The following is a 20,361-nucleotide window of genomic DNA, read 5'->3' on the forward strand; positions in this document are numbered from 1 at the left end:
ATCATGTGACATGGAAGACCAGAGTAATGGCTGATGAAAATTCAGCTTTGCATCACAGAAATAAATTATATTTTAATATTATATTAAAATACAAAACCATTATTTTAAATTGTAATAATATTTTTCAATATTACTGAATTTTATTTATGCTATAACTACTACAAAATAATAACTTCATTAAGTCTTAATAGTTTAAATTTATGCCTTTTATAAAGGGCCAATACAATAAATTATTTTGAACGATTTTATTAACAACAATAGTAACAATAACGATATAAATCATTTAAATTTTATCTAAAATTACATTTAAAAATAATTAATATTGCAAATTAATTGTATATAATAATATAGGCTATAATAACAATAGTAATTGTTAATAATTACTTATTACTATTATTATTACATGTAACACCGTATTAAACTTAATTATCAACCCTTCAGGGAGTTTGAGTTGAGTTTGAGGCGTTGCATGTTCAGAGTTCACAGATTGGACGTGCACTTCCGGCACGTTCGCTGGAGAGGCGCAATCAGGCTGCGCGTTGTTGCGGTGTGTGCGTGCGTGCTGACGGACTGACGGAGCCGGTGCGCCGGTAGCCTCAGTGCTGTACTATGGACCTACGAAGCAGAGCTGAGACAGACCCGGATCTCTACGAATACCACGCCGGCTCCGTCCCGACGGAGCTGCTGCAGTCCAGTAAGCAGGAGCAGGAGAAACTGTCTGGGGTGGTGAAGAGTGTGCACCGAAAGCTCCGCAGGAAATACATTGAAGGTAACGTTACTGCCTGAGATGCGTAGCTGTGTAGCCTAGCCTAGATCAGTTTCTGTAGTCTGGCCTGATCCGAGACTCGGACAATTAAACCCCTGGATAACAACCGAGAACCTAATAGAGAGAACCTCCGAGAACAAAAATGTTATTTTAATATTGACTTGTGTTTCGTAACTGTTGACATGAACTGATTTCGCACTCGTTTTGGAAAGCACTGTCTGTGCCTCAAAACCTAGTCGGCTTCCTACCTAGACCGCATTCGGGGTAACATTTAAATAGAACGTTCCGAACGCCCTAAAAAACAAGGTAGGCTCTATCTAGGTAGGTAGCACACTAGATATTGAAACAGTCTGTCTTTCTTTAGCACGACGTTATAGTCTAGTCAGCAAGCCTGTGCAGGGTCGTTCATCTGTTCCTGTTTTGCTGTGTTTGAAAACAACTTTTAATTCTTCGAGGAGAAAAAGACTATAAAGCAATCATTTATTAGCATGAATAATCTGATGTATGTCTTCTGACTGTGTACAGGTGACAATTGTGCTGCCCTAAAGGCATTAATGCCTTCATCACTGTCAATTATTTATCCATTTATTATTTAACACCTTTCTTATCTAATGACTAATACTCCTATGATAAATAATGGTCAGCTGACCTAGTAGAGTCTACTTGTTGAGGATGATATAGTATAGCCTAAATAAGTATATATATATATATTGTAAGTATATAAAGTAGTAAATACCTGAACTGAAAATTCAGTCAGCCAGGTAGCAAACAATGAATTGCAATTAAAAGGATAGTTTACCCAAAAATGAAAATTCTGTCATTAATTACTCACCCTCATGTTGTTCCAAACCCGCGAAACCAAATTAAGATACTTTTTATGAAATCCGAGAGTTTTCTGACCTTCCATTTACAGCAACGCAACTGACACATTCAAGATCCTGAAAGGTGGTAAGGACACCGTTGGCGTCTTTGTAGGGTCAAAGAGCTCTCAGATTTCATCAAAAATATCTTAATTTGTGTTCTGAAGATGAATGAAGATCTTATGGGTTTAAAACGACAAGAGGGTGACAAATTAATGACAGATTATTATTATTTTTTTTTTTGGATGAACTATCCCTTTAAGGAGAGTTAGAGCTGATGTCAGTTATATCGGTTTCAGTTTGACAATGTCACCGTGGTTATGAGCACTCATGGTGTAAATGTAGACTTTTTTTAGTTGCCTAATTTTTAGTACATAACATTCTCCCATCAGTTGACTTTTCTGTTGATTTTAGCATGTTCTTTTCAACTTGTACTTGAAAAAATAAGAGGAAAATGACTTTAAATATCTAGTTTTAAACACTGAAATGACTGCATCTGATCTTAAAATAGCATTTTTTGGGCAACCTTAGAGGTCTTAAAGGCCTTCTGCACTGTAAACAAATGTACAACCAAACATACAAGACTGTCATTGTTAATCTGATGAAATGCGATTAATAATTGATTACTGAAATTAATGAGAAACTGTTTTATTAATATCTTATTATCATGCAATTTTCTCATTAAAACTGCATGACAACATAAAAAACGAGTGACAACAATTTTGACTTAATCTGTGTATATGTATGTACAGTTGAAGTCAAAAGTTTACTTACACCTTGCAAAATGTTAATTATTTTACCAAAATATTAGTGAACATACAAAATGCATGTTATTTTTTTTATTTGGTACTGACCTGAATAAGATATTTAACATAAAAGACATTTACATGTGGTGCACAAGAGAAAATAATAATTTAACTTATGAAAACGACCCTGTTTAAAAGTTAACATATGCTTAATTCTTAATACTGTGTTGTTACCTAAATAATCCACAGCTGTGTTTTTTGTTTAGTGATAGTTGTTCATGAGTCCCTTGTTTGTCCTAAACAGTTAAAACTGCCTCCTTTTCTTCAGAGAAATTCTTCGGGTTCTTTAGTTTTTCAGCATTTTTGTGTATTTGAACTCTTTCCAACAACGACTGTATGGTTTTGAGATTCATCTTTTCACACTGAGGACAACTGAGGGACTCATATGCAACTATTCCAGAAGGTTCAAAAACTCACTGATGCTCCAGAAGGAAACACGATGCATTAAGATCCGGGGGTGAAAATTTCTGAACAGAATGAAAATACATTTTTCTTATTTTGCCTAAATATCTTTTTTTTTTCATTAAGTACTGCCCATCAGAAGCTATAGATGGTACTTGCATGTTTCTCAGAAGATAAAATAAGTTAAATTTACCCTGATCTTCATATTCAAGAAGTTTTCACCCCATGTTTCCTTCTGGAGCATCGGTGAGCATTTGAACCTTCTGTAATAGTTGCATGGGTCCCTCAGTTGTCCTCAGTTTTAAAAGATGGATCTCAAAACCATACAGTCATTGTTGGAAAGAGTTCAAATACACAAAAATGCTGAAAAACCAAAGAATCTTTGTGGCCTTGAATGACTTTTCTGAAGAACAGCAGACAGTTTAACCGTTGATCATTCAGGTAACAACACAGTATTAAGAATCAAGTGTATGTAAACTTTTGAATTCAACTATTATTTTCTCTTGTGGACAATATTTAAACTTCTTTGATGTAAAATATCTTATTCCGGTCAGTACTAAATAAAAAAAATAACATGCATTTTGTATGATCATTCTTATTTTGATAAAATAATAAACATTTTGCAGGTGTATGTAAACTTTTGACTTCAACTGTATGCGTGTACACACATACACACATCCTGTGTATTTTATTTATTTATTTTGAATATTTAGTTAATATCTTCTTAAGTTAAAGGGACCCTGTATGCCAAAATTAAAATTCTTTCATCAAATCTGGCAGACATTTCTCAAAATATCTTCTTTAATGAAAAACGCCATCTTTCAGGTCATATTTTGTACCCAATTTTTTTTCTATGTTGTGTGACCAAGCCTAGTTTCTAAAAACTGAAGTGTGCACAGTTTTTAAAAGAATATAAAAAATATTATCTTGAGAGATGTACATTAAATAGTCTTTTTATTGATAGAGGCAAATGACTGTGTGAGGATGTTGTTACATTTCCTGTTACGGTCTTGCACTGCAGTAAGCATCATCCAAGACGGATATCATGACAGAGATTATGAAATGTTATATTTTTGTTTGCAATTACTTCTACCCACAGGAAGCCGAATCTAATATAAAGTACCACCGTGTTTATACTGTCTGACTTTAAATGTGTCTCATGGTTCAGACTAGCTTTATCGAATCTTCCCCCGAGAGGGACGAGCAGCGCTATAAATCCCACACACAGTAGTCTATTCACTAGACCCCGTGATGGGTTAATAAGGAAGGCATGATCTGGTCTTCTTGGCATTGTAAAGCAGTATTCATAATGTAACGGCACCGCAGTCTCTTCCCTTCTTGTTTCATTCTCTGTAAATCTGATAAGGCCTGTATTTTCCATTCTGTCATGGGATGGGTCACTTTTTGTCAGTTCTTGCCCTCACGAGCACTCTCGTAGGGTAGTGGTTGCCTTCTGGTGTCATCGGCGTTATCAGCAAGTTTGTGAACTGTGTGTGAATCAGCACAAATGCTTTTGAGCTTGGCGATGGAGTCGTTGAAGAAATCGGACTGTGTTTTGTGAGCCGTTGGAGGCTACGGTTTCAGAATCAAAATTTAGAGGAAGAGCAACATCAGCTGACTTCTGAAAGTAGGCTTTGTGAAAATGTTCACTAGTAGTTACACTGCGCAGAATGATTAGTCATGACTGTACGCTTCTCTGTTTTGTCTTTTCGGCTGCAGTGGGAGATTTTGAGAAAATATGGCGTGAACATTGTGAAGACGAGCAGACTCTCAGCGAGTATGCCATGGCCATGAAGAATCTGGCTGACAACCACTGGGCGAATAAATGCGAAGGCGAGGGGCGCATTGAGTGGTGCCGCAGGTATGATTGTTAATGGTTAGTATTTTATGTTGAGAAGATGATTTGGTACTTATACTTAAAAATCTCTTATGCCACAGTGTTTGTCAGGAGTACTTCCAGGATGGAGGAATGAGGCGAGTGTTGGAGAAGGATGAGAAGAGTGCTAGACATGCAGCAGCTGGGAATAACACATCTGATAACTCTCTACCACAGTCACCCTCTTCAAGGTGCTAGTCTAGAATGACACCATTAACACTGCAAATTCATAAATGTTCCAGAGTTCGTTGACTAAGTCAGCTTTTTATTTATGCTTAGCAACAGCTCAACATTCCAGCTTGGGAGGATTCGGCTGTTGGATGTGGGCAGCTGTTTCAATCCCTTCTTGAAATTTGATGAGTTTCTGACTGTCGGTATTGACATTGTGCCGGCAGTAGAGGTTTGTGTTTCTTAAAGACGTTTACGTGTTGTCCATAAAAAAATGACCCTGCTCAAAAGTTAACATATGCTTGAGTCTTAATATTGTGTTGTCACCTGAATGATCTACAGCTGTGTTTTTGTTGTTGTTGTTGTTTAGTGATTTTTGTTTATGAGTCCTAAAGAGTGCCTACTGTTCTTCAGAAAAATCGTTCAGGTCCCACTAATTCTTGTTTTGTTTTTTTTCAGCATTTTTGTGTATTTGAACTCTTTCCAACAATGACTGTATGATTTTAGACAACTGAGGGACTCATGCAACTATTACAGGTTCAAATGCTTCAGATGGAGAAACAATGCATTAAGAGACAGGGGTGAAAACCTTTTGATTTATTTTGTCTTCTGGGGAACATGCAAGTATCTTCTGTAGCTTCTGAAGGGCAGTACTAAATGAAAAAAAAAATATGATAAGAAAATAAGAAAAATGTACACCTACATCTTCATTCTGTTCAAAAGTTTACACCCCTGGCTCATAATTCATCGATTTTACTTCTGGAGCATCAGTGAGTGTTTGAACCTTCTGTAATAGCTGCATATGAGTCCTTCAGTTGTCCTCAGTGTGAAAAGATGGATCTCAAAATCATACAGTCATTGTTGGAAAGAGTTCAAATACACAAAAATGCTGAAAAACCAAAGAGGGATTTTTCTGAAGAAAAGTGGGCAGTTTAACTGTTCAGGATTTATAAACGGGAATCACTAAACACAAAAGACGTAGTTTATCTTGGAAACTGTCGTTGACCCTTGTACTAATTTTACATGTCAAGTTAAGCTAAATGTTCTGATTTTAGTTCCTCTTTATGGCTACAGAGTGTCTACAAATGCGACTTTCTCAACCTGCAGCTGCAGCAGCCTCTGCAGCTGGCCAGCGACGCCTTGGATGCCTTCCTGCGGCAGCTGCGCGGCCCCATCGACGCTCTACCTGCCCAGCTATTTCACGTAGTAGTGTTCTCCCTGCTTCTCTCCTACTTCCCCTCACCCTACCAGCGCTGGCTCTGCTGCAAGAAAGCACATGAACTCCTGACCCTGAACGGCCTGCTTCTCATCATCACCCCTGACTCCTCCCACCAGGGCCGGCACGCGCTTATGATGCGCAGCTGGCGGGTTGCGGTGGAGTCTCTGGGTTTTAAGCGCTACAAGTACGTCAAGTTCTCCCACATGCACCTGATTGCTTTCCGCAAGGTGTCGCCCACCACCAGCAGCGACCTGGTCAGCCGCAACTACCCGGAGATGCTTTACATCCCGCAGGACTTTAACACACTTGACGAGGACGGATTTGCGGATGGCTACGAGCCTCCGCGCTCCGATTTTGAGGAAGACCAGTTGGCGTGTGGCTTTGCGGAATTGCCAGACACGCCGTACGATTCGGACTCGGGCGAGAGCCAGAGCAGCTCGGCTCCCTTCCACGAGCTGGAAGACCCTATTTTGCTGCAGAGCTGAAACTGTTTACTGCCCCTCTTGATATTTAGTACCCTACCTTCGTGCTGCCAAAATTGCTCCGCTGCGTTTGTGTACTCGACCCCTTTTTAAGCAGCAAAAAGTTTGCACAGAGTGAATGAGGACGTTTAAGTGGGCGTTGATTTTTAAGAGCGTGCAAGACATCCTTTTGAACACAAATGTACACACTAAACAATCTTAACTAAGAAATAGAAGTGAGGTGGTTTTGTAACTGAAGCAGCTGCGTGATTTCAGGTCGAGGAAGATTTTGCTCACCTACTTTGGCTGTTTTCTCATTTAGAATGACTGTCAACTGGACAAAACTTTTCAGACTAGCTTAACTTATACCTTAGGCGTAGTTATCGTTGTTGTCAAAAGATCCAACCTTTCGGTTGGAGTTACCGTAATTTTTTTCAGCTGAAATTCGTAAAAGGATAGTTCACCCAAAAATGAAAGTTCAGTCATCATTTACCCGTTTCAAACCTGTATGACTTCTGTCTTCTCTGAAATACATAGATTTTAGAAAATGCCTCCATGTAATTTTGTCCATGCAGTCAATGGGGTTCAAAACAACATCGTTGTTATTAAAAGTTACATTGAAATGAAACTTACAATGAAATTCAATGGGGTCCAAAACAATGTTATGGATCCCATTGACTTCCATTGTATGGACAAAAAAAAGAAAAGTCATCTAGTTTTGAAGCATTGTGGTGACGTTTTAAATAGCAATTTCGGCCATCTGTTCTACCGACTTTTTGGAATAGCCTTAATCAATAAAATATATAGCAATCAAAGTCAATAGGGTCCAAAGCATCATCGTTTTGGACCCCATTGACTTTCATTGTTACTAAAAGTTACAATCTGTATGGCTTCCGTCTTCTCTGAAATGTATTTTGAAAAAAAATTCTCAGTATAATTTTGTCTATACAATCAAAATCAGTTTTGGACCCCATTGACTTTGGTTGTTACTACAAGTTGCATTGAAATGAAAGTTACAATGAAATTCAATGGGGTCCAAAACAAAGTTGTTCTGGACCCCACTGACTTCCACTGTATGGGCAAAAACAGTTCAAGATAAAAAAAAAAAGAAAAGTCATACAGTTTTAGAACATGGTGGTGATTTAAATGACAAAAACATTTTCCAAATTTTCACTGGATGTTTTAGATAGCAAATTCGTTTTCGTATTTGTTGCAATTAAAGCAACATCGTTTTGGACCCCATTAACTTTCATTGTTGCTGAAAGTTACAAACTGTATGACTTCCGTTGTCTCTGAAATGGATACATTTTGAAAAATGTCTCAGTGTAATTTTGTTTATACAATCAAAGTCAGTGGGGTCCAAAACAACATTGTTTTGGACCCCATTGACTTTCATTGTTGCTAAAAGTTTCATTGAAATGAAAGTTTCAGTGTAAGTCAATGGGGTTCAATAAAACTTCGTTTTGGACCCCATTGATTTTCATTGTTACTAAAAGTTACAATGAAAGCCAGTGTGGTCCAAAACAATGTTGCCTTGGACCCCATTGACTTTCATTGTATTGACAAAACAGTTAAACAATAAAAAAATTAAAAAGTCATACTGTTTTGAAATGTGATTAAATGACGATTCAAAATGTAGCTTGAAATATCCAATTAATGGTTTGATTCTTACCAAGTTTTCACTAGACGTCTTAGCAGTTTCGGCCATCTGTTCTACCGACTTTTTGGAATAGCCTTTATCAATGATATTTGTAGCAATCAAACTCAATGGGGTCCAAAACAATGTCATTTTGGATCCTATTGACTTCCATTGTATGGACAAAACAGTTCAACATTAAGGTAAAAAAGTCATACATTATTGAAACATGGCTGGTGATTAAATGACAACAAAATTTTCAATTTTTGCGTGAACTATCATTTCATGGTTTGATTCTTACCAAGTTTTCACTGGACGTCTTAGATGGCAATTTCATCCATCTGTTCTACCAACTTTTTGGAATAGCCTTTATCAATGATATTTGTAGCATTTTAAGTGTCTGCAGAACTTGTGCGTGTTTGGTTATGTGACATTGTAACTGTGAATGTGGATTTCTCGCTTCAACAAGGTACAAATCCTTCAAAGTAATCGTAGTTTCTCAGAACAAACAATCTTACAGGTGACCAGATTGGATGCATGCGTTGTGGTAACATGTTTCTAAACTTGCGATCAAACGGCCTGAAAGTAGCTGTGTGTCTGCCTTCGTTTTCGTTTCAACCGCTATTATAAACCGGTTATATCTGAATACTTGTCAGTAGTATGTAGTATGAAACAGATTAGATTTCTCTGCATTTCGCCATAATGTGACTTTGAGTAGGATGATTGTTTACTCTTGACTGTTTACTCTCGAAACCTTTGGTTGCTCTAAATCCTGTATCGTTACCTGGTGTATATCCCGTTTTCCAGTACATTATTATACTTTCCTGCTTTCACTTACAAAATATAACTTTTAAGGTACAAAAGTTTGGAAAGTACTCTGCCAAATGTTGATTTGAAGTCCTACAGAAAGATTGTTGTGTATCACTGTACATTTTTAGCTCCTATGTATGTATCTGCAGAACATGCAGTTTTTTATCCACTCCAGGTTTTTAAAAAAACACTACTTTGACTGTCCAAGCACATATTTGCACGTTTTTCGATAGCACCCTTTGTAGGGTTGGCAATGTATCGATATTGGCATCAGCACTTCATTAGAACAGCAATACGTTCATAATCATAAACGGTCAAAGATTCCCCATATCACTGTAACCTGGCAGTTATGTTGAGTAACTGATATTAGGCACTGTTTTCTATTGTATTCGTGTGGTTACGGCTTGGTAAACCTGCTGACATGAGAATATGCTGTGATGGGTCTATACTCTTAAAGGAGTGTGTGAGATTGGGGTTCTGTTGTATCTATGGTGTTAGGCACTTTAAATGTGTTGTAGGGGTGCCAAAAATAAGTGTGGAACGATTTGAAATGGTGATAGAATTCAGTATGTGATCTTTCAGGGTATCAGAAAAAAAATCCTTCTCAAGGTGCCTTCAAACCTAAATTGTATTTTTGCATTTGTGATTATATAGACTGGATTCAAGAACAGGCTACTGATTGTCATTTGTAAAGTGCGATAATTTCTCTCCCACAATAAACAGTTACAGTACATACATTCAGTGAATTTAACCAGCTCTTAAAAAAAAATGACTAAAACACTGCCCTGTTAGCAATAGCATTTAAACGCATTCTTTAGTCTGTACTCGATTTATAAATCTGAGGAAAAAAAGAAACGTTTTAAAACCATTTAAAAAAAGAAAAAAAAGCTTTGTACTATATTCTTTACTTGGTGGTGTGTTCAGGCATTTCACATATCAAATGTCTTTGTCTTCCCCTGGCTCTAATCCACTGTTTGCATGATTGATTTTCTTTATCAGTGTTACGATGGTTGACTCCCACAGAACCAGACTGTTTGTGAGGAATATTGTTATTCGTCTTTTATAAATAAAGGTTTTTGTTGCCTTCTCTGTGGTCTTTTATTTGCCTATAGCAGCTCGCTTTACAGCTATTCATATACAGTGCCTTGCAAAAGTATTCATACCCCTTAATTTTTTCACATTTTGTTATGTTAAACTGCTTTAAATGAGTTTTTTCCACATCAATCTACACTCCATACACCAGAATGGCGAAGCAAAAAATGGGTTTTAACATCTTTGCAAATTTATTAACAATAAAAAACTTAAATCATTTCACTGCATAAGTATTCATACCCTTATCTAGGACAGTTGAAATTAAGCCCATGAGCATTTATATCGCTTGCAGATGTTACTACACTTCGAAAAAAGTTAACCTGTGGAAAATTCAATTGAATGGGTATGATTTGCACACACATCTTAATAAAAGGTCTAATAGCTGAAAACACACATCAGAGCAAAAACCAATCCCTGATGTCAAAAAACTGCTTGTAGAGCTCAGAAACAGGACTGCATCAAGCCACACATCTTAGGAAGAGTTTAGGACAAAATTCGGCTGCATTGAAGGTTCACAGAAGCATGTAGCCTTCATTACCCTTAATGAAAGACGTTTGAAACAACCTTGACTCTTCCAAGAGCTGGCCTCCTGGCCAAACTGAGCAACTGATGGAGAATGACCTTGGCTAGAGTGATGGCCATGAACCTGATGGTCACTCTAGTTAAGTTCCATGATCATATATGCAGAAAGAAGAAACTTACAGAAGGACAAACATCACTGCAACAATCCACCGATCTGGGCTTTATGGTGGTGTTGCAAGACTTAATCCTCTCCTCAGTGGAGACACATGAAAACACATTTGGAATTTGCAAAAAAGCATCTAAAGGCCCCTCAGACTGTGAGAAACAAGGATCTCTGGCCTGATGAACCACAATCCTAAGCATCATGTTTGAAGAAAACCAGACACTGCTCATCACCTGCAGAGTACCATCCCCAAAAGTAAAGTGTGTTGGTAGTAGCCCCATGATGTGGGAAAGACTCAGCAGAGAAGACGGAAAGCTCAATGCACCAAAATATTGAGATATTAAGAGATTGGCCTGAACCCAATCAAATATTTCTGGAGAAACCTGAAAATGTGCATCTGGCCCCCATCCAACCTGACAGAGCTTGAGAGTTAAAGAGATGAGGAGAAGAATGGCAGATCATTGCCAAATGTTGATGTGCAAAGCTTGTTGCATCATACCCAAAAAGACTTGAGGCTGTATAGGTGCTTCAGCTAAGTACTGAGTTAAGGGTATGAATACTTATGCAATGTTCTTATTTCATGTTTTTATTATTATTTTTTAATAAATTTAGGAAGTTGTGACAGTTCTGTTTTTACTTTGTCAGTGTGGTTCATGGAGTGTAGATCGATGTGAAATTTAAAGCAGTTTAACAGAAAGCAGCAACATAAAACGTAAAAAAAAAACAAAGGGGTATGAATACTTTCGCAAAGCACTGTAAGATTATATGCGTTTCATATCTGACAAAATAAATGTTAAACGTTTTAGCAATGATCCATTAAATTTATTAAAAAAAAATTGCCAGTAAAGATTGTTAGGGTTAGGGTTATAATGTCAATATAATGAATGGATATAATCAATTATAGTGTTACAAAAGTTTTTTTTAATAAATAAATGCTGTTCTTTAGAAACTTTAAGCAAAGAATCTTGGAAAAGAAATGATCAAGGTTTCCACAAAAAAATATCAAGCAGCTCTGTGCAACTGTCAACTGTTATTAACACTGATGATAATAAATGTTTCTTGAGCAGCAAGTCAGCATATTAGAATGATTTCTGAAGGATCATGTGACATTGAAGACTGGAATGATGATGCTGAAAATTCAGCTTTGTCATCACAGGAATAAATTACATTTTAAAATTATTAAAATAGAAAACAGCTATTTTAAATAGTAATAATATTTAACAATATTACTGTTTTTACTGTATTTTTAATCAAATGCCACCTAAGAACAAATGCCATGTCAAAAACATAAAATCATATATAGCCTACATACAATTTTTTCAGTCTTTTTAATATTGTAAAAGCATTTTTGCATAAATATCAGTGATCCCGTTTCGTTAAGACGATGATGGGCGCTTTGTTTGTCCTCTCTGGTATTCCGTAGTGGCTTAATACCAATGTGCAAACATGGCGGACACCGAGAGAAGTTTAGGCGATGCTTTGAGATATTGTGCGATAAATTTCCACTTTTAGTTGTATTTCTGTAAACGACAACAATCAATGACTTGTATATCCACTGGCGTGTTTCTTTTCGCTTGATTTGATCGATGTTACTCTCGTTGTGAACAGCAGCAACACATTCTATCAACTTTCTGATGCCGGTAAACACACTGGAATCTTCTCGACTAAATCAGACTGACAGCACATTAAGACTCTTCAGCTCTTATTTAATAACTTTCGACGAGTTCAACATTTGCACATCTAGTTCACGCCTCTGTTTTTTAGTCATGACCTTGAGTTGAACAGTTTGCCTCATTCAGCAGTAACAGGTGGATATTGACAACCCACTGTTTTATTGTAGATGCTACTCTAGGGTTTGCACGAGGATGTCTGTAGAAACGGTTTAGTTTGAGATTTACCTCACATCTACCCTACAACATGCTGTTCTTACATCCTTTTTGCTGAATAGTTATGTCGCGAATAATTGTTCCTGTTGTGACGTCATTACGTCACTCGCGACGTTAAGTCTGCAAGTTTTTCTGCTGTTTTGCGAGTTTTATCTCTGCAGCCATGTGCAAGCTGCTGAAGTATTGCTTGAGCCACTTTCTCTACGCTGCCATGACCCGACTGGACGAAGCCAACAAAGGGGTCAACATGTGGTCGTCCATTCGGTACCTCGGTTACCTGTCTAGCCTAAACTCCCTGGTGGCCATTTGCCTGGGAATTTACGTACAATGGGAGAAAAGCGCAGACACTATCATCTTGGTCATTTTCATTTTGGGTCTCTTCGTTCTTGGGATAGCCTGCATTCTCCATTATTACTTCGGCATGGAGAGCGTCAGCATGTTTCTGCTGCATCTGTGGTTTGGCTTCCTTCTGGGTTTGCTGTGCTTCATCAACGTCCCGTCCAAAGAGCCCGATGTTAAAGAGCAGGTGGCCAACTATATGTTAATAGCAAGCATCGTTATACGATTCCTATGGGCTTTGGTTGGGAGAATGTGCGGTTATACCCGACATCAACCCGCTTTCCTCACCTCAAGGGAGGCTTTGGAGCTCACAGGCTTCGCTGTGGCCAGCACAACCCTGGTCAGTCAAAAATCACTAAGCCTTGTTGTCCTGACACTGGCTTTGGGTGCTCTAATCGTGGATTTGCGCATGAAGTCCTTGGCGATGGAAAACCTGGTCTGCTTCTCTTTTGTCGCTGCGTTCTTCTTCCAGGAGTCTTTAGGAGTGTCCACCAACCCCTTCGCCTTGTCTTGCTTCTTCAGCCGCCTGGTCTGTGACCCATTACTGGATGTCTACTTCAGCGGACTTTCGGTCACTGAACGCTGGTCGCCGCTGCTACTGAGAAGAGGCCTGTGGAGACGCTTGATGCTTCTTCCAGTGGTGTTTATGGAGGTGATGTTTTTGGTCGTGGCTGCTCTGAAGATGAGAGATCTGGATCGGTGGTATCTGCTCATCCCGGGTCTTTCAGGATCTGCTGTTTTTTGGATCATCTGCCACCTGGTTTTTCTCGTCACGCTGTGGGGGTTTCACAGCAAGCTGAGTGACTGTCAGAGGATGTGCGTGATGCATACATCAGAGGCTGGAGAGCTGGACAGGGTCATGGCGTCTAAGGGCATGCGGCACTTCTGTCTCATATCCAAACGCCTAGTGCTCTTCAGCCTGATGTCCACCATCATACTCGGGTCCCTGGGCTGGCAGGTAAGGCTTCCTTTAAAAATCTTTCTTAGTTCTTAGCAATGTAGGTCACACGGTTTTGAAAAACCTTAATACAGTTTTCAAGAGAAGTTTAGACATTTCTAATTTCAAGGTTTATTTATTCACATATTTATTTTTTATTAACATTAAATTAATTTTACACAAATATTGCACATTCTTTTTTTGGACGTCACACCGCATGATGGTGTACAACTTAAACCACCCGATAAAAAAAGGACAAATTACAGTCATGAAGGTTTACAAGAGTCCTTTTATGATATAATTTTCCGATTTATGGTTATTTTATTTGCGTAGTGGTTTTACCGCATCTTTGATTTGGCACACAAATGTGTATGGTAATGCAGTTTTGTTATATAAATGTTATAATGTTTTTCTATTTTAATGCATTTTAGAATATAATTTATTCCATACATATTCTATAAATATTTTTAGCATCCATTACTCCAGTATTCAGTGTCACATGATCCTTCAGAAATCATTCTAATGTGCTGATTTGCTGCTTAAGAAATGTTTGATCAATTTAATACACTACCAGTCAAACTTTTTTGAACCATAAGCTTTTTAATGTTTTTCTGCTCACCATGCCTGCATTTATTTGATCCGAAGTACAGCAAAACAGTAAAATTGTGAAATATTTTTGCTATTTAAAATCGCTTTCTATTGGGATATATTTTAAAATGTAATTTATCCCTGTGATTTCAAAGCTGATTTTTTTTTAGCATTATTACTCCAGTCTTCAGTGTCACATGGTCCTTCAGAAATAATTCTAAAATGCTGATTTACTGTTCAAGAAACATTTTTATTATTATTATTATTATTATTATTATTATTATTATTATCAATATTTAAAACAATTGAGTATTATAGAAAGAAATATAGCCAAGGATGTTTTAAATTGATCAAAATTGATAATAAACACATTTATAATGTTACAAAAGATTTCTATTTCAGGTAAATGTTGTTCTTCTGAACCTTCTATTCATCAAAGAAACCTGAAAAAAATCTACTGTTTTCAACATAATAATAATAAATGTTTTTTTTTGAGCAACAAATCAGAATATTAGAATGATTTTTTTTTTAAATAGTAAAAATATTTCAAAATGTTACTGTTTTTGCTGTACTTTGGTGAGCAAAAGAGACTAACATATTAATTTCTTTTTTTAAAAATGACTTTTTAATATTTCTTTTTTTCCTTTTTGAACAGTATTGTATTTTTTTATAAATAAATGGAGATTAAAATTATAAAGATTAATAATTGCTGTATTAGTGCAGTTCATTATTAATTCACGTTAACTAATGTTTTTAACTAATGTTAACTAATGAACCTTATTGTAAAGTGTTACCGTAATGTGTAATGAGGGTTACTTATTTTAGGTAATGTATTCTGAGTACTTTTTAGATTACTTTTTTTAATCTAACTTGTTTTAAATTTACTATTAAATGTTCAATATTAATAGAAAAAGGCAAAGAGAGAAAATATATAGAATTTTTTTATATCAATATCATAAAATGGATTAAACATTACATTAAATCAGGATACATTGCGCTGGGCTTAATGTAAGAACTGTAGTGGGTTGATAAACTACTGGAGCTGCGATTAATCAATTAAAAATGTGTATACTGTGTATATTAATTATGTACATAGAAATTATAAAACACATCATATATGTATATATTTTAAACAATTTGTATGTAAACACGTATATAGTTTATATTTTATATAAATATTTTACATATAAATCTAACATATTTTTTTCTTAATATATACATGTGTGTGTGTGTGTGTATTTATGTATACATATTAAATATACACTGTGCAAACACATAGTATGCAAACATAAACCTTTTTTTTTAATCGATTAATCGCGACTAATCATTTTGCAGCTCTAAAAATAATTAAAAAGTCAAATAATTTAGTTTCTTGTTTAATAACTTTAATAATGATTTGTTTCATATATGGTCTGGAGGCACTTTTTTTACCCAAATTCAGAAGCATGGTTTGCAAATTTATTTACATGACATTTACATGACCATTCTGTATTGTGAATATAGTCACAGCTAAATGGAATGACATACAGTAGGATTTTTAGTAAGAAAAACGTCAAAAGAGAGAGAAAACAGAATTAATATGTAATCATGGAATACATAAAAAGTAACTCTAATTTGATGAGCATTAAAACTGTGTAATATACTCTAATTACTCTCTTATTTTTTGATCTGATTATGTAATCCAGATTATGTGTAATCAGTTCCAAAATGTTCTGCCCTAAAATAAGGGTGATGGTGATTTTCTTGTTTTCTCCTACAGCCGTCCAACAGTCTGTTTATTGCCTTGTTTCTCCTGGTGCTGCCTATCGAGTCACTAGCCCACGGCCTCTTCCAGGAGCTGGGAAGCAGCCTCGGAGGAACCTGTGTCGGCTACGCTGTAGTGATTCCTACCAACTATTGCAGGTACTGGAAACATACAGTCACACTTCAGTAAATCAGATACTTCAAGTACTTGATTACTTACACAGAGGGTCAGTATTGTACCTCATGCTCTCATTTTCTCTCAGCCCAGATGGTCAGCCCACCCTGCTGCCCCCGGCTCATGTGCAGGAGCTCAACTTGCGTTCCACGGGGATACTTAACAACGTGCAGCGCTTCTTCGCTCATCACATGATCGAGACCTACGGTTGTGATTACTCCACGAGCGGCTTGAGTCTGGAAGCACTGCAAGCCAAGCTCCGCATATTCATGGAAGCGCACACAGCTGACGGCCCACGACACGACACCTACGTGCTCTATTACAGCGGACACACCCACCGCAGCGGAGAGTGGGCTCTAGCAGGTGGGAGAATCATTACATAACTTTTCCCCTGTAGAAACAGACACTACAGAACCTGGGTGAATCTTATAACTTCTAACTCAAGAACATTCATCCAAAATGGAAAAAAAAGAAATGAGATTTGTTTTGTTTATGGAAAATGAAATTCATTTTTTTAATTCAGTTTACTTCAATTCAAATTACTCTAAATGACAGCATTGAGAATAATTTTTTGCTTTATTATAATGACAATTAAAGAAAATTTTAAATTGCCATGAAAATAGTTTAAAAAATAGTTTAATGCAATAGAAATATCATCTGTACATTGTTTTGTAACATTAACTTATTCACTTACGTTAGTACAATTTGCGTACCATTTACATAAAATACATTTAAAACAAATGAAATGCATATGGAATTCAGCCAAACTCTGGTAAAGACTTATAGAGGGCTTTTTTGTCTTTTTATACAATCAGGTGGGGACGTTTTACGTCTAGATGAGATTGTGCAGCTCTGGAGAGAAAAGAACGCCGGATTCTGTTCTCGTCTCATCATTATTCTCGACACTGACAACTCGCTCCCCTGGGTAAAGGAGGTGCAGAAAACCGAGGGACTTTTTGTCGCGGTTCAAGGGGCAGTGCTCTCTAGTCCCACAGACCCAGAGGTCCAGGACGTGCCTCAGCTCGGTGACTTCACCTGTCAATGGGTTGATTTTAACTGCAACCCTGACAGCATAGTTCGGTGGTCTGAGCGTGGGCGGCCCGTCCGAGCGGCTTACGGCATCTCCAGACACTGGAGCGACTACAAGCTTCACCTGCCCACTGAAAGCGACGTCACCAGGCACTGGAGACTTTACTTCCCACGTCTGACTTACCCCGTGGTTCAGCTCGCCCACTGGTGCGGTGGGTTGAACCTCTTTTGGGTTTGCGGATACTGCGTTCGGCTGCTCCGAAGGATCAAACTCACCTGGTTCCCACCTGCGGTGCTGGATACGGGCCAAGGTTTCAAGCTGGTTAGATCATAGAATAGGACCTAAAGTGTGACGATACTGTAAGCAGCTGCTGGTCGCAGCGGGTCTGAGCTACATGGTTAGGGGATGTTCACCTACGGCAGCTTTAAGTTGTAATGACCAGCACAGCAATTTATAAAATCTCAGGTGTGAAAAGACTCCATGTGTGTGTTTGTGATGGAAAAAAATAGCAAAAAATGGCCAACTTACAAGAATGTCATATTGGACTCTAAACTAATTTATTACTCACTAAGAGTGAATTTTGTGAAACCAAATCAACATTTCTGGGCTATAGATCACCTCTAAATCAAAAGATAAAAAGGACATCTGATACTATATTTTGCATAAAGAAATAAAATCTATTTTTTTTAAAGATTATTTTAATTACAGTTAAGTAACTTTTCTTGTCATTATTGTAATAAAAAGACAATATTGTAATATGAAAAAAATAGTTTATTTAAAATTAAATTATCTTCGTTTTACAAAAAAGGATTGTAATAAAATCATTACTGCAGTGCGAAAGTTTTATTTTTTTATTTTTATATAATAAAATTTTTTTAAAGTAAAAACATTCCTGTGATTACATAATAAAAATATCGGTAACACTTTACAATAAGGTTCATTAATTAAACATTAGTTAATGTATGAACTAACCATGAGCAATACATTTGTTACTGTATTTACTAATCTTTATTAACATTAGTTAACGGAAATACAGTTGTTCATTGTTTGTTCATGTTAGTTCACACTGCATTAACTAATGTTAACAAGATTTTAATAATGTATTAGTAAATGTTGAAATTAACATTAACAAAGATTAATAAATGCTGTATAAGTGCAGTTCATTATTAGTTCATGTTAACTAATGTGGTTAACTAATGAACCTTATTGTAAAGTGTTACCAAAATGTCATTACCATTAGGGGTCGACCGATATGTGTTTTTCAGGGCCGATGCATTACCGATTATTACAGATCAAGTAGACCGATAACCAATATTCTGAACCGATATATATATATGTGTAAAAATGAAAATTAATCTCAAAATTAAGAAATATGTGTTATTCAGGGCCAATTTTGATTATTTATTTATTTTATTATTTTTGATTATTACCGATCAAGTAGACTGATAACCAATATTTTGATCCAATATATATGTCTGCTGTAAAAATTTAAAAATAATGTCAAAATTTAAAAAAATGTGTTTTTTAGGGTCGATGCGATACCGATTATTACAGGTCAAGTAGACAGATAACCAATATTCTGAACCGATATATAAAATTAATGTAAAAATTAAGAAATGCTATGTGTTTTTCAGGGCCGATACGATACTGATAATTACAGATCAAGTAGGCCGATAACCGATATATATGTGTAAAAATGAAAGTGAATGTCAAAATTAGAAAATGAATGTCAAAATTAAAAAATGTTTTTCAGGACAGATGCAATACTGATTATTACAGATCAAATAGATGAATAACCAATATTTTGAACTAATATATGTATATAAATATGTATATGTATGTGTAAAATTAATGTCAAAATGTAGAAATGATGTTTTTCAGGGCCGATGTGATCCCCATCATTACAGATTAAGCAGAAAGGTAACTGATATTTTAAACTGATATGTATGTGTAAAAATCTAAATTAATGTCAAAATGTAAAAAAAATGATATGAGTTTTTCAGATTCAATGCGATACTGATTATATCAGATCAAGTAGACCGACAACCGATATTTTGATCCGATATATATGTCTGGTGTAAAAATGAAAATTTATGTCAAAATTAAGAAATTATATATGTTTTTCAGGGCCGATGCGATACCGATTATTACAGATCAAGTAAACCAATAATTGATATTTTGAACCGATATGTATGTGTAAAAATTACAAATTAATGTCAATATGTTAAAAAATTATGTGTTTTTCAGGGTCAATGCGATACCGATTATTTTGAACCCCTATATATATATATATATATATATATCTATAATGTATATATATGTGTACAATTAATGTCAAAATTAAGAAATCATATGTTTTTTTTCAGGGCCGATATGATACTGATTATTACAGATCAAATAGACCGATAACCGATATTTTGATCCGATATATATGTCTGGTGTAAAAATAAAAATAAAAAGATATGTGTTTTCAGGGCCGATGCGATACTGATTATAACAGATCAAGTAGACGGAAAAATTATATTTTGATCCGATATATATGTCTGGTGTAAAAACTGATATTGAACCGATATGTATGTGTAAAAATGAAAATTTATGTCAATACATAAAAAAATATGTGTTTTTCAGGGTCAATGCGATACCGATTATTACAGATAAATTAGACAGATAACCGATATTCTGAACCTATATATATATATATATATATATATATGTATGCATATATGTATAGATGTATGTGTGTGTCAAATTGAAGAAATTATGTGTCTTTCAAGTAGACCAATAACTGATATTTTTAACCGATATGTATGTCTGGTGTAAAAATGAAAATGAAGAAAAACAAGGGCACTGACAAAAACTTTCTTTAAAGGCTTTTAAATTAT

General features: G+C 36.0%; 2 protein-coding genes across 2 annotated transcripts; both read left to right on the top strand.

The window, feature by feature from the left end:
• The first annotated feature begins 558 nt into the window (after positions 1 to 558).
• On the top strand, positions 559 to 10,091 carry samtor (S-adenosylmethionine sensor upstream of mTORC1). The gene is made up of 5 exons (XM_073831520.1): positions 559 to 769; positions 4,554 to 4,695; positions 4,773 to 4,901; positions 4,990 to 5,110; positions 5,953 to 10,091. Exons 1-5 carry the CDS (start codon positions 610 to 612, stop codon positions 6,580 to 6,582), a joined length of 1,182 nt encoding a protein of 393 aa, XP_073687621.1. The 5' UTR covers positions 559 to 609; the 3' UTR covers positions 6,583 to 10,091.
• A 2,161-nt stretch (positions 10,092 to 12,252) lies between these two features.
• On the top strand, positions 12,253 to 18,372 carry tmem168b (transmembrane protein 168b). Its single transcript, XM_073832172.1, has 4 exons — positions 12,253 to 13,964; positions 16,291 to 16,433; positions 16,538 to 16,812; positions 17,265 to 18,372. The coding sequence occupies exons 1-4, from the start codon at positions 12,831 to 12,833 to the stop codon at positions 17,810 to 17,812; spliced, it is 2,100 nt and encodes a 699-aa protein (XP_073688273.1). The 5' UTR covers positions 12,253 to 12,830; the 3' UTR covers positions 17,813 to 18,372.
• The last annotated feature ends 1,989 nt before the right edge of the window (positions 18,373 to 20,361 follow it).

This window comes from Garra rufa, chromosome 25, assembly GCF_049309525.1.
Source record: "Garra rufa chromosome 25, GarRuf1.0, whole genome shotgun sequence".
Taxonomy (NCBI): domain Eukaryota; kingdom Metazoa; phylum Chordata; class Actinopteri; order Cypriniformes; family Cyprinidae; genus Garra; species Garra rufa.

Excerpts from the sequence above, each read along its gene's own strand:
- samtor (XM_073831520.1), top strand. The coding sequence starts at position 610 with ATGGACCTACGAAGCAGAGCTGAGACAGACCCGGATCTCTACGAATAC. Across the intron at positions 770-4,553 it reads CCGCAGGAAATACATTGAAG|TGGGAGATTTTGAGAAAATA; the intron begins GTAACGTTACTG and ends TTTCGGCTGCAG. Across the intron at positions 4,696-4,772 it reads CGCATTGAGTGGTGCCGCAG|TGTTTGTCAGGAGTACTTCC; the intron begins GTATGATTGTTA and ends CTTATGCCACAG.
- tmem168b (XM_073832172.1), top strand. The coding sequence starts at position 12,831 with ATGTGCAAGCTGCTGAAGTATTGCTTGAGCCACTTTCTCTACGCTGCC. Across the intron at positions 13,965-16,290 it reads TCGGGTCCCTGGGCTGGCAG|CCGTCCAACAGTCTGTTTAT; the intron begins GTAAGGCTTCCT and ends TTTCTCCTACAG. Across the intron at positions 16,434-16,537 it reads ATTCCTACCAACTATTGCAG|CCCAGATGGTCAGCCCACCC; the intron begins GTACTGGAAACA and ends ATTTTCTCTCAG.